General features: G+C 45.7%; 3 protein-coding genes across 4 annotated transcripts in view; 2 read left to right on the plus strand and 1 right to left on the minus strand.

Annotated features, from left to right (window-relative positions):
* Window positions 1-1,152, minus strand: part of ACAP3 (ArfGAP with coiled-coil, ankyrin repeat and PH domains 3) — a 130,558-nt gene extending 129,406 nt beyond the window's left edge. Inside the window, 1 exon segment of the mRNA XM_067473012.1 lies at window positions 913-1,152. Coding sequence (XP_067329113.1) covers window positions 913-959 — 47 coding nt within the window. The 5' untranslated portion in view covers window positions 960-1,152.
* A 2,318-nt stretch (window positions 1,153-3,470) lies between these two features.
* Window positions 3,471-14,473, plus strand: part of PUSL1 (pseudouridine synthase like 1) — a 45,470-nt gene continuing 34,467 nt past the window's right edge. For both annotated transcript variants that reach the window (XM_060758972.2, XM_067473013.1), the window contains exons 1-3: window positions 3,471-3,718; window positions 5,671-5,728; window positions 11,758-11,945. In XM_060758972.2, coding sequence (XP_060614955.2) covers window positions 3,660-3,718; window positions 5,671-5,728; window positions 11,758-11,945 — 305 coding nt within the window. In that variant the 5' untranslated portion in view covers window positions 3,471-3,659. The remainder of the gene's footprint in view (window positions 3,719-5,670; window positions 5,729-11,757; window positions 11,946-14,473) is intronic.
* On the plus strand, window positions 8,572-9,408 carry LOC137097776 (putative uncharacterized protein FLJ46204; the record flags this gene model as incomplete). Its single annotated transcript, XM_067472903.1, has 2 exons — window positions 8,572-8,619; window positions 9,349-9,408. Coding segments are annotated over exons 1-2 (108 nt in total), but the record flags the coding sequence as incomplete, so codon positions are not given.

Below are 14,473 nucleotides of genomic sequence, written 5' to 3' on the forward strand. Positions count from 1 at the left end.
TTGGAACCGGATCAAACACGTACTGAAACCCGATCAAAACCAGACTGGAACAACATTAATAGTAGATTGGAACAGGATCAAACATGTATTGGAAAGTGGATCGTAACCAGATCAAAAGCGGAACAAAACTGGATCAGAACCACATCAATAGTGGATTGGAACCAGATCAAAACCGGACTGGATCCACATCAATAGTTGGTAGGAACTTGGATCAAACGCGTATTGGAACCGGATCAAAACCAGACTGGATCCACATCAATAGTGGGTAGGAACTGGATCAAACACGTATTGGAACAGGAACAAATGTGGATCGAAACCAGATCAAAAGCAGAACAGAACCGGATCGGAAGCACATCAATAGTGGATTGGAATGGGATCAAACACATATTGGAATCGGATCGGAACCAGATCAAAAGTGAAGTGGAACCAGATCAAACACATATTGGATCCGGAGCAGAACCCGATCCGAATCACATCAATAGTGGATTTGAACCGGATCAACACATATTGGAATCGGATTAAAAGCAAATTGGAACCGAATCAAACACATATTGGAACCGGATCAGAACCAGATCAGAACCACATCAATAGTGGACTGGAACCGGATCAACACATATTGGAATCGGATCAAAAGCGAATTGGAACCGAATCAAACACATATTGGAACCGGATCAGAACCAGTTCAGAACCACATCAATAGTGTATTGGAACCGAATCAAACACATATTGGAACCGGATCAGAACCAGTTCGGAACCACATCAATAGGGGACTGGAACCGGATCAAACACATATTGGAACTGGTTTGGAATCACACCAATAGTGGATTAGAACCGGATCAAGCACGTATTGGAACGGACTGATCTGGAACCGGATCGGAACCAGATTGTCGGCATGCAAGGAGCTCTTCTTACCGGAATCGGGGCGAGTCCTTGATGCACTCCTCGAATTCCACCGTCATCTTGGCACCGGATCCGGAGCCGCGGGAGCCCTCACAGCCCTGGAAGGGTCATCCTCTCGGAGAAAGGAGCCGAGACAGGGGGCAAGGAGAGATGTGTGTGCAGGGAGGGAGGGAGGGCGAGGAGGAGGATGCAGCCAGGGAGGATGCAGTCGCCTGCAAGGCTGGCCTCAGATGGAGAAGGGGGAGCCAGCGAGGGAGGCTGGTCTCAGCAGCAGCTGTCAGAAAGGCTCGGGGAGCGTCTCCCAATTCCAAACCCTGCAGGTCCCTTGCCTGCCACACTGAAGAGTTATAGCGCCACCAACCCACTTCATCCCCCAGACTGTGGCATGCCTGTACTTTCCACAGCCTTTGCAGTGGTGGCTTTCAAATCCCTGAGTTGGAAGAGAGCCTCAGTCCATCCTCAAAGCCCTCCTAACAGATGGCCATCCGGATAAGGGTTGTGGAAAGGCCAAAGTGGGAGACACTGTCCTAGGATGTCCTTGTGGGTCATGGTGGAGCATTCCCAGAGATGGAAAAGAGGCCCAAAAGTCACCCAGTGCACAATCAAAACCCTCCCAACAGAGGCCCCAAAGTAACCCAGGGCACAATCAAAACCCTCCCAACAGATGGCCATCCAGTCTCAGCTTTAAAACCCTCCACAAAGAGCTAGAGTGTTCTTGTGAGTCATGGGAAACTGTTGAACATCCCCAGACTTGGAAGAAAACCCCAAAGGTCATCTAGTCCACCATCAAAACCCACCCGACAGATGGCCATCCAGACTCAGATTAAAAACCTTCCAAAAAGAGCTCCTTGTGAGTCATGGGAAACTGTTGGGCATCCCCAAAGTTGGGAGCCCCAAAGGTCATCTAGTCCACGATCAAAACCCACCCAACAGATGGCCATCCAGCCTCAGATTAAAAACATTCCAGAAAGACCTCCTTGTGAATTATGGGAAACTGCTGAGCATCCCCAAAGTTGGAAGGGAGCCCCAAAGGTCATCTAGTCCACCATCAAAACCCACCCGACAGATGGCCATCCAGCCTCAGATTAAAAACCTTCCAGAAAGACCTCCTTGTGAGTCACGGGAAACTGCTGAACATCCCCAAAGTTGGAAGGGAGCCCCAAATGTCATCCAGTCCACCATCAAAACTCTCCCAACAGATGGCCATCCAGCCTCAGCTTAAAAACCCTCCAGAAAGACCTTCTTGTGAGTCATGGGAAACTGTTGAGCCCCCCAAGAGTTTGAAGGGAGCCCCAAATGTCATCTAGTCCACTATCAAAGCCCTCCCGACAGATGGCCATCCAATATCCTTAGAAGGATACTAGAAGGTCTAAGAGCACAATGTTAGAGGGTGCCCTAGGATATCCTTGAGAGTCACAAGAAATTGTTGAGTTGGAAGGGAGCCCCAAAGGCCATCTAGTCCACCATCAAAACCCTCCCAACAGAAGGCCATCCAGCCTCAGCTTAAAACCCTCCAGAAAGACACAGGGAGTCGTTGTGAGTCATGCAAAACTGTGGAGCCTCCCCAGAGTTGGAAAGGAGCCCCAAAGGTCATCTAGTCTACCACCAAAACCCTCCGAAAGGTCATCTAGTCCACCATCAAAACCCTCCCAACAGAAGGCCATCCAGCCTTTCCTCCAGAAAGACATAGGGAGTCCTTGTGAGTCATCCAAAACTGTGGAGCCTCCCCAGAGTTGGAAAGGAGCCCCAAAGGTCATCTAGTCCACCATCAAAACCCTCCCAACAGATGGCCATCCAGCCTCAGCTTAAAACCCACCAGAAAGACATAGGGAGTCCTTGTGAGTCATGTGAAACTGTGGAGCCTCCCCAGAGTTGGAAAGGAGCCCCAAAGGTCATCTAGTCTACCACCAAAACCCTCCCAAAGGTCATCTAGTCCACCATCAAAACCCTCCCAACAGAAGGCCATCCAGCCTCAGCTTAAAACCCTCCAGAAAGACATAGGGAGTCCTTGTGAGTCATGCAAAACTGTTGAGCCTCCCCAGAGTTGGAAAGGACCCCAAAGGTCATCTAGTCCACCATCAAAACCCTCCCAAGAGATGGCCATCCAGCCTCAGCTTGAAAACCTTCCAGAAAGACCTCCTTGTGAGTCATGGAGCCTTCCCAAAGTTGGAAGGGATCCCCAAAGGTCATCTAGTCCACTACCAAAACCCTCCCAACAGATGGCCATCCAGCCTCAGCTTAAAAACCTTCCAGAAAGACCTCCTTGTGAGTCACTGAGCCTTCCCAAAGTTGGAAGGGATCCCCAAAGGTCATCCAGTCCACTATCAAAACCCTCCCAACAGATGGCCATCCAGGTTCTGCTTTTAAAAACCCCAGAGAAGGAGGCAGGCTTTTGAACAGCTCTTACTATCAGCAAGCTCTTCCTAATGTTTAAGTGGAAGCTCTTTCCTCTATTGTATTCGTTTCCTTTTCAGCTTGGGAATTTTCCCTCTGTCCCTTTAAGGTTGATCTCTGCTGAAAGAACAGCCCCGCCCACCTTGGGGCTCGGGCTCGCCCATTGGTGACGCAATCAGGACGCGACGCCAAGCTGGGAAGCCCTGGGAGCCATGTTGGTAGAGGCATGGAGGAGTCTCATGCTGCGAATGGGAATCCTGGTGCCTTAAAGCTACAGAGGGCTCTCTAGAGGAGGTGCAAACTGGCCCTTGCTGGTCACAGAGGGTCAAGGGGGCCAGATCTGAATAATTTGGGCTGAATGCAAGATGCTTTCTCAAAGGGCTCGGTATTTAATCTCCTTCCAGTACTGTGGAACTATGTATAGGTAAGGAAAAGCCTGAGATGCATCCACACTGTGGAATTAATACAGTTTGATACCACTTTGGTTGCTGGGAGTTGTAGTATAGTGATGCACTCCTCCTCTTTGGCACAAATCTATCCTTCCAGGCCAGAGATGCATCCACACTGTGGAATTAACACAGTTTGATACCACTTTGGTTGCTGGGAGTTGTAGTATAGTGATGCACTCCTCCTCTTCGGCACAGATCTATCCTCATGGGCCTGAGATGCATCCACACTGTGGAATTAACACAGTTTGATACCACTTTGGCTGCTGGGAGTTGCAGTATAGTGATGCACTCCTCCTCTTCGGCACAGATCTATCCTCATGGGCCTGAGATGCATCCACACTGTGGAATTAACACAGTTTGATACCACTTTGGCTGCTGGGAGTTGTAGTATAGTGATGCACTCCTCCTCTTCGGCACAGATCTATCCTCATGGGCCTGAGATGCATCCACACTGTGGAATTAACACAGTTTGATACCACTTTGGCTGCTGGGAGTTGTAGTATAGTGATGCACTCCTCCTCTTTGGCACAGATCTATCCTCATGGGCCTGAGATGCATCCACACTGTGGAATTAACACAGTTTGATACCACTTTGGCTGCTGGGAGTTGTAGTATAGTGATGCACTCCTCCTCTTCGGCACAGATCTATCCTCATGGGCCTGAGATGCATCCACACTGTGGAATTAACACAGTTTGATACCACTTTGGCTGCTGGGAGTTGTAGTATAGTGATGCACTCCTCCTCTTTGGCACAGATCTATCCTCATGGGCCTGAGATGCATCCACACTGTGGAATTAACACACTTTGATACCACTTTGGTTGCTGGGAGTTGTAGTATAGTGATGCACTCCTCCTCTTTGGCACAGATCTATCTTCACGGGCCTGAGATGCATCCACACTGTGGAATTAACACAGTTTGATACCACTTTGACTGCTGGGAGTTGTAGTATAGTAATGCACTCCTCCTCTTTGGCACACATCTATCCTCCCAGGCCGGAGATGCATCCTCACTGTAGAATTAACACAGTTTGATACCACTTTGGCTGCTGGGAGTTGTAGTATAGTGATGCACTCCTCCTCTTTGGCACACATCTATCCTCCCAGGCCGGAGATGCATCCTCACTGTAGAATTAACACAGTTTGATACCACTTTGGCTGCTGGGAGTTGTAGTATAGTGATGCACTCCTCCTCTTTGGCACACATCTATCCTCCCAGGCCGGAGATGCATCCTCACTGTAGAATTAACACAGTTTGATACCACTTTGGCTGCTGGGAGTTGTAGTATAGTGATGCACTCCTCCTCTTTGGCACACATCTATCCTCCCAGGCCGGAGATGCATCCTCACTGTAGAATTAACACAGTTTGATACCACTTTGGCTGCTGGGAGTTGTAGTATAGTGATGCACTCCTCCTCTTTGGCACACATCTATCCTCCCAGGCCGGAGATGCATCCTCACTGTAGAATTAACACACTTTGATACCACTTTGGCTGCTGGGAGTTGTAGTATAGTGATGCACTCCTCCTCTTTGGCACACATCTATCCTCGCTGGCCTGAGATGCATCCACATTGTGGAATTGACACACTTTGATACCTCTTTGGTTGCTGGGAGTTGTAGTATAGTGATGCACTCCTCCTCTTTGGCACAGATCTATCCTCCTTTGAGATGCATCCACATTGTGGAATTAACACACCTTGATACTACTTTGGCTGCTATGGAATCTTGGGAGTTGTAGTTCAACTCCTCCTTGGCAGAGCAAGATACCGATCTCGTAAAAATACATTTCCCAGGATTTTATTTTGTGGGTGAAAGTGGTGCCAAAATGCATTAAGTCTACAGTGTAGACACAGCTTAAAAAAGAGATGAGAACACTGTCTAAGAAAGAGATGATAATGACAACTATGATTCCCTTTCCTCTCTGCAGCGGCGTGATGGAGACGCCTCCTGACCAGGCAAAGTTTGGCGTGCAGAATTACTTGGAGGTAGGTACCACGTCTTAAAATATCTCAAATTGCATTGGGATCCAATCATAAGAGTCAGATGAGAACCCCAAGCGCCATCCAGTCCAACCCCATACTGCCAGGAATACACAACCAAAGGCATCCCAACAGATGGGCATCCAGCCCCAGCTTCACAACCTCCAGAGAAGGAGACTATGCTGTTGAACATCCTTTTCAACCTGGAAGTTCTGCCTAACGTTTAGCTGGGGTTATGACTGTCCTATTGTTGCATCCTAGAATCGCATTGGCCTTTTCAGCTGCCGCATCATGCCGTTGACTCGTGTTTATGTGCTCTAGGTCCCTTTTCACGGGGACTGTACTCAGGCCAGGGATTATCCATTCTATGTTGGTTTAGATCCATGGTTCCCAACCTGTGTGCCGTGGACCACCAGTGGTCTGCAAGAACAAAAATATGGGTTGCTGTGACTTTTCCAGGCTGTCTGGCCATGTTCCAGAAGCATTCTCTCCTGACATTTCGCCCACATCTATGGGAAGCACCCTCAGAGGTTGTGAGGTCTCTTGGAAACTAGGAAAATTGGATTTATATATCTGTGGAATGATGTCCAAGGTGGGAAAAAAGACTCTTGTCTGCTGGAGGGAAAGTGTGAATGTTGCCATTAGCCAGTTTGATTACCATCCCAACAAAGGGTGCCCCCAGGTAGGGAGCAGCCAGGCGTTGAAGCTGATTTATAGAACTGTGGAATAATTTTCACTTTTCTTGTGTGTATACATGGTTTTCTGTAGGTGAGCAGATGGCGACTACTGGATGGCATATGTTCTGTATCAGAAACTAGAGCTGATGTGGTCTGTCAAATGCAGTTTTCTGACTCAGCTGATGTGGTCAATCCAATGCAATTTTCCGAGTCAGCTGATGTGGTCTATCTAGTGCAATTTTCTGAATCAGCTGATGTAGTCTAGTGTAATTTTTTAAATCAGTTGATGTGGTCAATCCAATGCAATTTTCCGAGTCAGCTGATGTGGTCTATCTAATGCAATTCTCTGAATCAGCTGATGTAGTCTAGTGTAATTTTTTAAATCAGCTGATGTGGTCTATCCAATGCAATTTTCTGAGTCAGCTGATGTGGTCTATCTAGTGCAATTTTCTGAATCAGCTGACGTCTATCCAATGCAATTTTCTGAATCAGCTGATGTCGTCTATCCAATGCAGTTTTCTGAATCAGCTAATGTAGTCGATCCAGTACAATTTTCTGAATTGGCTGATGTGGTTTATCCAATGCAATTTTCTGAGTTGGCTGATGTGGTCTCTCCAGTGCAATTTTCCGAATCAGCTGATGTAGTCTATCTAGTGCAATTTTCTCAATCAGCTGACATCATCTATCCAATGCAATTTTCTGAATTGATTGATGTGATTTATCCAATGCAATTTTCTGAATCGGCTGACATGGTCTATCCAATGCAATTTTCTGAATCAGCTGACATGGTCAATCCAGTGCAATTTTCAGAATCAGCTGATGCGGTCTATCCATTGCAATTTTCTGAATCTTCTGAAAGGTTGACTTCCCGCAAAAGACTGCTACTACCACATCAACTCTAGATTATTAAATATGGTTTTCTGTGAGCGGGCCAATGGCGACTACTGGATGGCATATGTTCTATATCAAAAACTAGGGCTGATGTGGTCTATCCAATACAATTTTCTGAATATTCTGAAAGGCTGACTACCCACAAAAAATTACTACTACCACATCAGCTCTAGATATGGTTTTCTGCGGGCAAGCCGATGGTGACTCCTGGATGGCATATATTCTGTATCAGAAACTAGAGCTGATGTAGTCTATCCAATGCAATTTTCTGAAACAGCACCCCAAAGTTGACCAAAAACCGATTAGTAACTCTTTTGGTATCAATATTGGAGAGTGGTCCCTGGTCAAATCTCTTGGTTGACAAGGGAGAAGTGGAAAAGAGAAGAGGCCTTCGGCTGCGGCCAGGATTTGGTCTTGAATCAGAGGCACGAGCTTTGTCTTGGGACCGTCAGTGGCAGAGTTCCCAACCTGAATGTATAAGGACCGTGTCTTCATGCCAAAGGCTTATTTTCCCCGAGAGAGAGTGGCGTGACTCACAGCGGGTTAATCATCCCCTCCTCTGGGCCACATGTTCAAAGCATATGGGAGAAGGCAGGCAATACATAGCGGTGGAGCTGCCTTCCTCTGGATCCGTGTTTCTCCCCCTTCCGAACGCCGCAACCCCTTAATACAGTTCCTGATGTTGTGGTGACCCTCAACCATAACATTATTTGCGTTGCTACTTCACAACTGTTATTTCGCGACCGTAATGAATCATCATGTAAATATCTGATATGCAAGATGCATTTACATTCACTGGACCAAATTTGCCACAATACCCAATATGCCTAAGTTTGAATACTAGTGGGATTGATTTTGTCATTTGGGAGTTATAGTTGCTGGGATGTATAGTTTACCTACAATCCAAGAGCATTCTGAACTCCACCAATGATGGAATTGAACCAAACTTGGCACACAGGACTCCCATGGCCAACAGAAAATAATGGAAGGGTTTGGTGAGCATTGACCTTGAATTTGGGAGTTGTAGTTCACCTACATCCAGAGAGCACTATGGACTCAAACAATGCTGGATCTGGACCAAACTTGGCACGAATACTCAATATGCCCAAATGTGAAAACTGGTGGAGTTTGGGGAAAATAGACCTTGACATTTGGGAGTTATACTTGCTGACACAAATATACACATAAATGCACACATACATATATGCATATACACATGCACACAATATACATATTCACATCTAAACACACAAATACATAAATAGATACACACACATACACATGCACACACATCTATACACATATACACACATATACATGCACTTACATATATGCATATATTCATACACACATATTCATATATATGCATATCCATGAGCACACACACATACGCAATATATGTATACACACACGCATACACATCTATACACATGTACACACGTATACATATACCTGCACACATACATATATGCATATACATATATATGCATATATGCAAACAAACACATATACACAATATAGTATACATATCAAAACACACAAATACATAAATACATACACACACATATACATGCACACATTCATATATGCATATATACATACACACAAATACATATATGCATATATGGATATACACGAGCACACACATACACACATATACATATACACATCTAAACACACAAATACATAAATATATGCACACACATACACATGCACACACATCTATACACATATACACACATATACATATTCATGCACACTTACATATATATGCATATATTCATACACATATATACATACACAAATACACACATGCACACACACATACGCAATATATGTATACGCATCTAAACACACAAACACACAATTATATACACACGCATGCACATCTACACACATGTACAAACGTATACATATACCTGCACACATACATATATGCATATACACATCTAAACACACAAATACACAAATATATACACATATACATATACACACATACATGCACACATACATATACACAATATACATATACATATCTAAACACACAAATACACAAATATATACACACACATCTATACACATATACATATACATGCACACATACATACATGTATGCATATACACACACACACATACACACACATCTATACACCTCTCTCTTTCTCTCTCTCTCTCTCTCTCTATATATATATATACACATGCAAACACACATATATACACAAATATATACACACACAAAAACACATATACACAGACTGGGCCACAGCAACACGTGGCAGGGGATGGCTAGTATTATAATAATAGGATAATAGAATAACAGTCTGGGCAAAGCAATTCAAGGATGTGGGCAAACGGGAGCAATTGCACAACTGACTCACACAACTGCCTCCTACCCTCCTGCTGCAGGGTTTCTCTGCAAGCCCTTCCCTCGTCACCCGGGTGTTTCTTATTTCGGGTGACAAAAGGCTGCCCAGAACGCATCTTTTTCCGATGCAGATCTCTTTTTCTTGGCCTACGGACCGTTGTTCGGAGTCCAAGAATTTCTTCCCAGGCAAGAGCAAACAGCGAAGGGAGTGGACCGGGAGAGGAGCCCAGGACACAAGGAGGCTTTGGAGAAAGCAAAGGAGGGGAAAAGAGGGCCTGGATGCCGAGAAGAGCGCTCCAAGACATGCAGGAGTCTATATAATCCCCCTTCACAATCGGGAGCCAATGCAGTGTCGTGTTGCTGCCTGGGGGAATCCTTTGTTGGAATGCCCGGGGTGGGAGAAAGAACCCTTTGTCTGCTTGAGGCGAGTGTGAATGTTGCAAACGGCCACCTTGATTAGCATTGAATGGCTTTGCAGCTTCAAAGCCTGGCTGGTTGCTGCCTGGGGGAATCCTTTGTTGAGAGAAAGAACTCTTGTCTGCTTGAGGCCAAATGCAACATTCACACTTGCCTCCAACAGACAAGAGTTCTTTCTCCCACCCTGGACCTCATCTGCCTAGGGAATTCCAGACAGAAAACTATTAGGTCCAGCTAACACCTCCCAACAAAGGATTCCCCCAGGCAGCAATCTGCTAGGCATTGAAGCTGCAAGGCCTCCAACAGACAAGAGTTCTTTCTCCCGCCGTGGACATCATTCCGCAGATATATAAACCTCACAGTCTGGGGAATTCCAGACAGAAAGCAATCAGGGCCAGCTAACACCTCCTAACAAAGGATTCACCCCAGCAGCAATCAGCTAGGCATCGAAGGTGCAAGGCCTCCAACAGACAAGAGTTCTTTCTCCCGCCGTGAACATCATTCCGCAGATATATAAACCTCACAGTCTGGGGAATTCCAGACAGAAAGCAATCAGGGCCAGCTAACACCTCCTAACAAAGGATTCACCCCAGCAGCAATCAGCTAGGCATCGAAGCTGCAAGGCCTCCAACAGACAAGAGTTCTTTCTCCCGCCGTGGACATCATTCCGCAGATATATAAACCTCACAGTCTGGGGAATTCCAGACAGAAAGCAATCAGGGCCAGCTAACACCTTCTAACAAAGGATTCACCCCAGCAGTAATCAGCTAGGCATCGAAGCTGCAAGGCCTCCAACAGACAAGAGTTCTTTCTCCCGCCGTGGACATCATTCCGCAGATATATAAACCTCACAGTCTGGGGAATTCCGGACAGAAAACAATCAGGGGCAGCTAACACCTCCCAACAAATGATTCCCCCAGGCAGCAATCAGCCAGCCATTGAAGCTACAAGGCCTCCAACAGACAAGAGTTCTTTCTCCCGCCGTGGATATCATTTCACAGATACATAAATGTCCTTGGACACTCCACAGATATATCAACCCCACTTGCCTAGTTTCCAACAGACCCCACATCCTCTGAGGATGCCTGCTGTAGATGTGGGCGAAATTATTTATTATTTATTTATTTGGTTTACTTTTACCCCGCCCTTCTCACCCCGAAGGGGACTCAGGGCGGCTTACACATCCAAGGCACAATTCGAAATGTCAGGAGAGAATGCTTCTGGAAGACTCACAGCAATCTATATAGGCTTGTATTGGCACTTAAAGACGCGCCTTATTATGGTCCATCGAAGTCTAGAAACACAATACAATACGACTCCCGAGAAGCATTTGACTGAGGTTGAGTTCAGACGGATCTGTGCGATTTCCGTTGACCACGATGGAGAAATCTCCCCTCCACATCATTCGGCTTGCATGATACCGGTGAGATTAGTCGGCGAAGGGAGGTGGGAAGGCGGTGATCGAGCAATCCGAGCAACAGATGTGCCCGCTTTGGAGGGCAATTGTGGGAAGGACGCGCAGAGAGGTCATTGAGGAATGGGGTCAGGAGGTTGCGCGCCCCACTCTGTGAATCGCAGGGTCCTTTTGGCGGGATTGCCGATGGATTTCCCAGGCTGGACTGGGATTAGCGACCTCCCATGCGTTCGTTCTCCCATCAAAGTCTCCTTTGTTTATGTTCTCTCAGAAAGCGGCGGAGAAGCTCCGTCCTTTGGTGCCCATCAAGTTTGTCATCTCCAGCCGGACGGACGCAGGAGTCCATGCCCTCTGCAATACGGCCCACATCGACGTGGAGCGGTCCGGGGGAAAGCCGCCGTTCTCCGAAAGCGTCCTGGTCCAGGCTCTCAACCGCAACCTTAAGCCTGAGCCCATCCGGTGAGTTTCGAGGATTCTAAGTGGTTACTTGGGTCACTTGACCAGCCTCAGCTTAGGGACAGAGAGTTTCATCTACGCTGACAATCATGCCATCAACACTCAAGCAGAGAGCTTTGAAATAGTTGAAGCTCTCCAAAGCTTTAGATGCTCTTACTGTCTATTACAGGGGAAACTAGCTTGCACCATCAATGTTTCACATTTACACAAATTACCAGCGATTGTCAGAAGCAATAAAGAGTTTCATCTACACTGACAATCATGCCATCAACGCTCAAGCAGAGAGCTTTGAAATAGTTGAACCGAAGCTCTCTGAAGCTTTAGATGCTCTTACTGCCTTTTACAGGGGAAACTAGCTTGCACCATCAATGTTTCACATTTACACAAATTACCAGCGATTGTCAGAAGCAATAAAGAGTTTCATCTACGCTGACGATCATGCCATCAACGCTCAAGCAGAGAGCTTGGAAATAGTTGAACCGAAGCTCTCTGAAGCTTTAGATGCTCTTACTGCCTTTTACAGGGGAAACTAGCTTGCACCATCAATGTTTAACATTTACACAAATTACCAGCGATTGTCAGAAGCAATAAAGAGTTTCATCTACGCTAACGATCATGCCATCAACGCTCAAGCAGAGAGCTTTGAAATAGTTGAAGCTCTCCGAAGCTTTAGATGCTCTTACTGCCTTTTACAGGGGAAACTAGCTTGCACCATCAATATTTAACATTTACACAAATTACCAGCAATTGTCAGAAGCAATAAAAAGTTTCATCTACGCTGACGATCATGCCATCAATGCTCAAGCAAAGAGGTTTGAAATGGTTGAACTGAAGCTCTCTAAATGCAAGTGAAGGGGGTGCAAGGCATATGTTTGTGACTGTTGATGATTTTAGTCATTATTCTTGGTTGGAGCTTAGTTTTATGCATCTCACTTCACCAGCCTCAGCTTAGGGACAGAGAGTTTCATCTACGCTGACGATCATGTCATCAACGCTCAAGCAGAGAGCTTTGAAATGGTTGAACTGAAGCTCTCCAAATGCAACTGAAGGAAGTGCAAGGCATATGTTTGTGATCGTTGATGATTTTAGTCATGATTCTTGGTTGGAGCTTAGTTTTATGCATCTCACTTCAGCAGCCTCAGCTTAGGGCCAGAGAGTTTCATCTACGCTAACGATCATACTATCAACGCTCGAGCAGAGAGCTTTGAAATAGTTGAACAGAAGCTCTCCAAAGCTTTAGATGCTCTTACTGTCTATTACAGGGGAAACTAGCTTGCACCATCAATGTTTAACATTTACACAAATTACCAGCGATTGTCAGAAGCAATAAAGAGTTTCATCTACGCTGACGATCATGCTATCAACGCTCAAGCAGAGAGCTTTGAAATGGTTGAACTGAAGGTCTCCAAATGCAAGTGAAGGGGGTGCAAGGCATATGTTTGTGATCGTTGATGATTTTAGTCATGATTCTTGGTTGGAGCTTAGTTTTACGCATCTCACTTCACCAGCTTCAGCTTAGGGACAGAGAGTTTCATCTACGCTGACGATCATGCCATCAACGCTCAAGCAGAGAGCTTTGAAATAGTTGAAGCTGTCCGAAGCTTTAGATGCTCTTACTGCCTATTACAGGGGAAACTAGCTTGCACCATCAATATTTAACATTTACACAAATTACCAGCAATTGTCAGAAGCAATAAAGAGTTTCATCTACGCTGACGATCATGCTATCAACGCTCGAGCAGAGAGCTTTGAAATGGAGGAACTGAAGCTCTCTGAATGCAAGTGAAGAGGGTGCAAGGCATATGTTTGTGATCGTTGATGATTTTAGTCATGATTCTTGGTTGGAGCTTAGTTTTACGCATCTCACTTCACCAGCTTCAGCTTAGGGACAGAGAGTTTCATCTATGCTGACGATCATGCCATCAACGCTCAAGCAGAGAGCTTTGAAATAGTTGAACAGAAGCTCTCCAAAGCTTTAGATGCTCTTACTGTGTTACATGGGAAACTAGCTTGCACCACCAATATTTAACATTTACACAAATTACCAGCGATTGTAGGAAGCAATAAAGAGTTTCATCTACGCTGACAATCATGCCATCAACGCTCAAGCAGAGAGCTTTGAAATAGTTGAACAGAAGCTCTCCGAAGCTTTAGATGCTCTTACTGCCTTTTACAGGGGAAACTAGCTTGCACCATCAATGTTTCACATTTACACAAATTACCAGTGATTGTCAGAAGCAATAAAGAGTTTCATCTACGCTGACAATCATGCCATCAACGCTCAAGCAGAGAGCTTGGAAATAGTTGAACCGAAGCTCTCTGAAGCTTTAGATGCTCTTACTGCCTTTTACAGGGGAAACTAGCTTGCACCATCAATGTTTCACAATTACACAAATTACCAGCGATTGTCAGAAGCAATAAAGAGTTTCATCTATGCTGACGATCATGCCATCAACGCTCAAGCAGAGAGCTTTGAAATAGTTGAAGCTCTCCGAAGCTTTAGATGCTCTTACTGCCTTTTACAGGGGAAA

The sequence above is a fragment of the Anolis sagrei genome, chromosome 13 (genome assembly GCF_037176765.1).
Source record: "Anolis sagrei isolate rAnoSag1 chromosome 13, rAnoSag1.mat, whole genome shotgun sequence".
NCBI classification, from domain to species: domain Eukaryota; kingdom Metazoa; phylum Chordata; class Lepidosauria; order Squamata; family Dactyloidae; genus Anolis; species Anolis sagrei.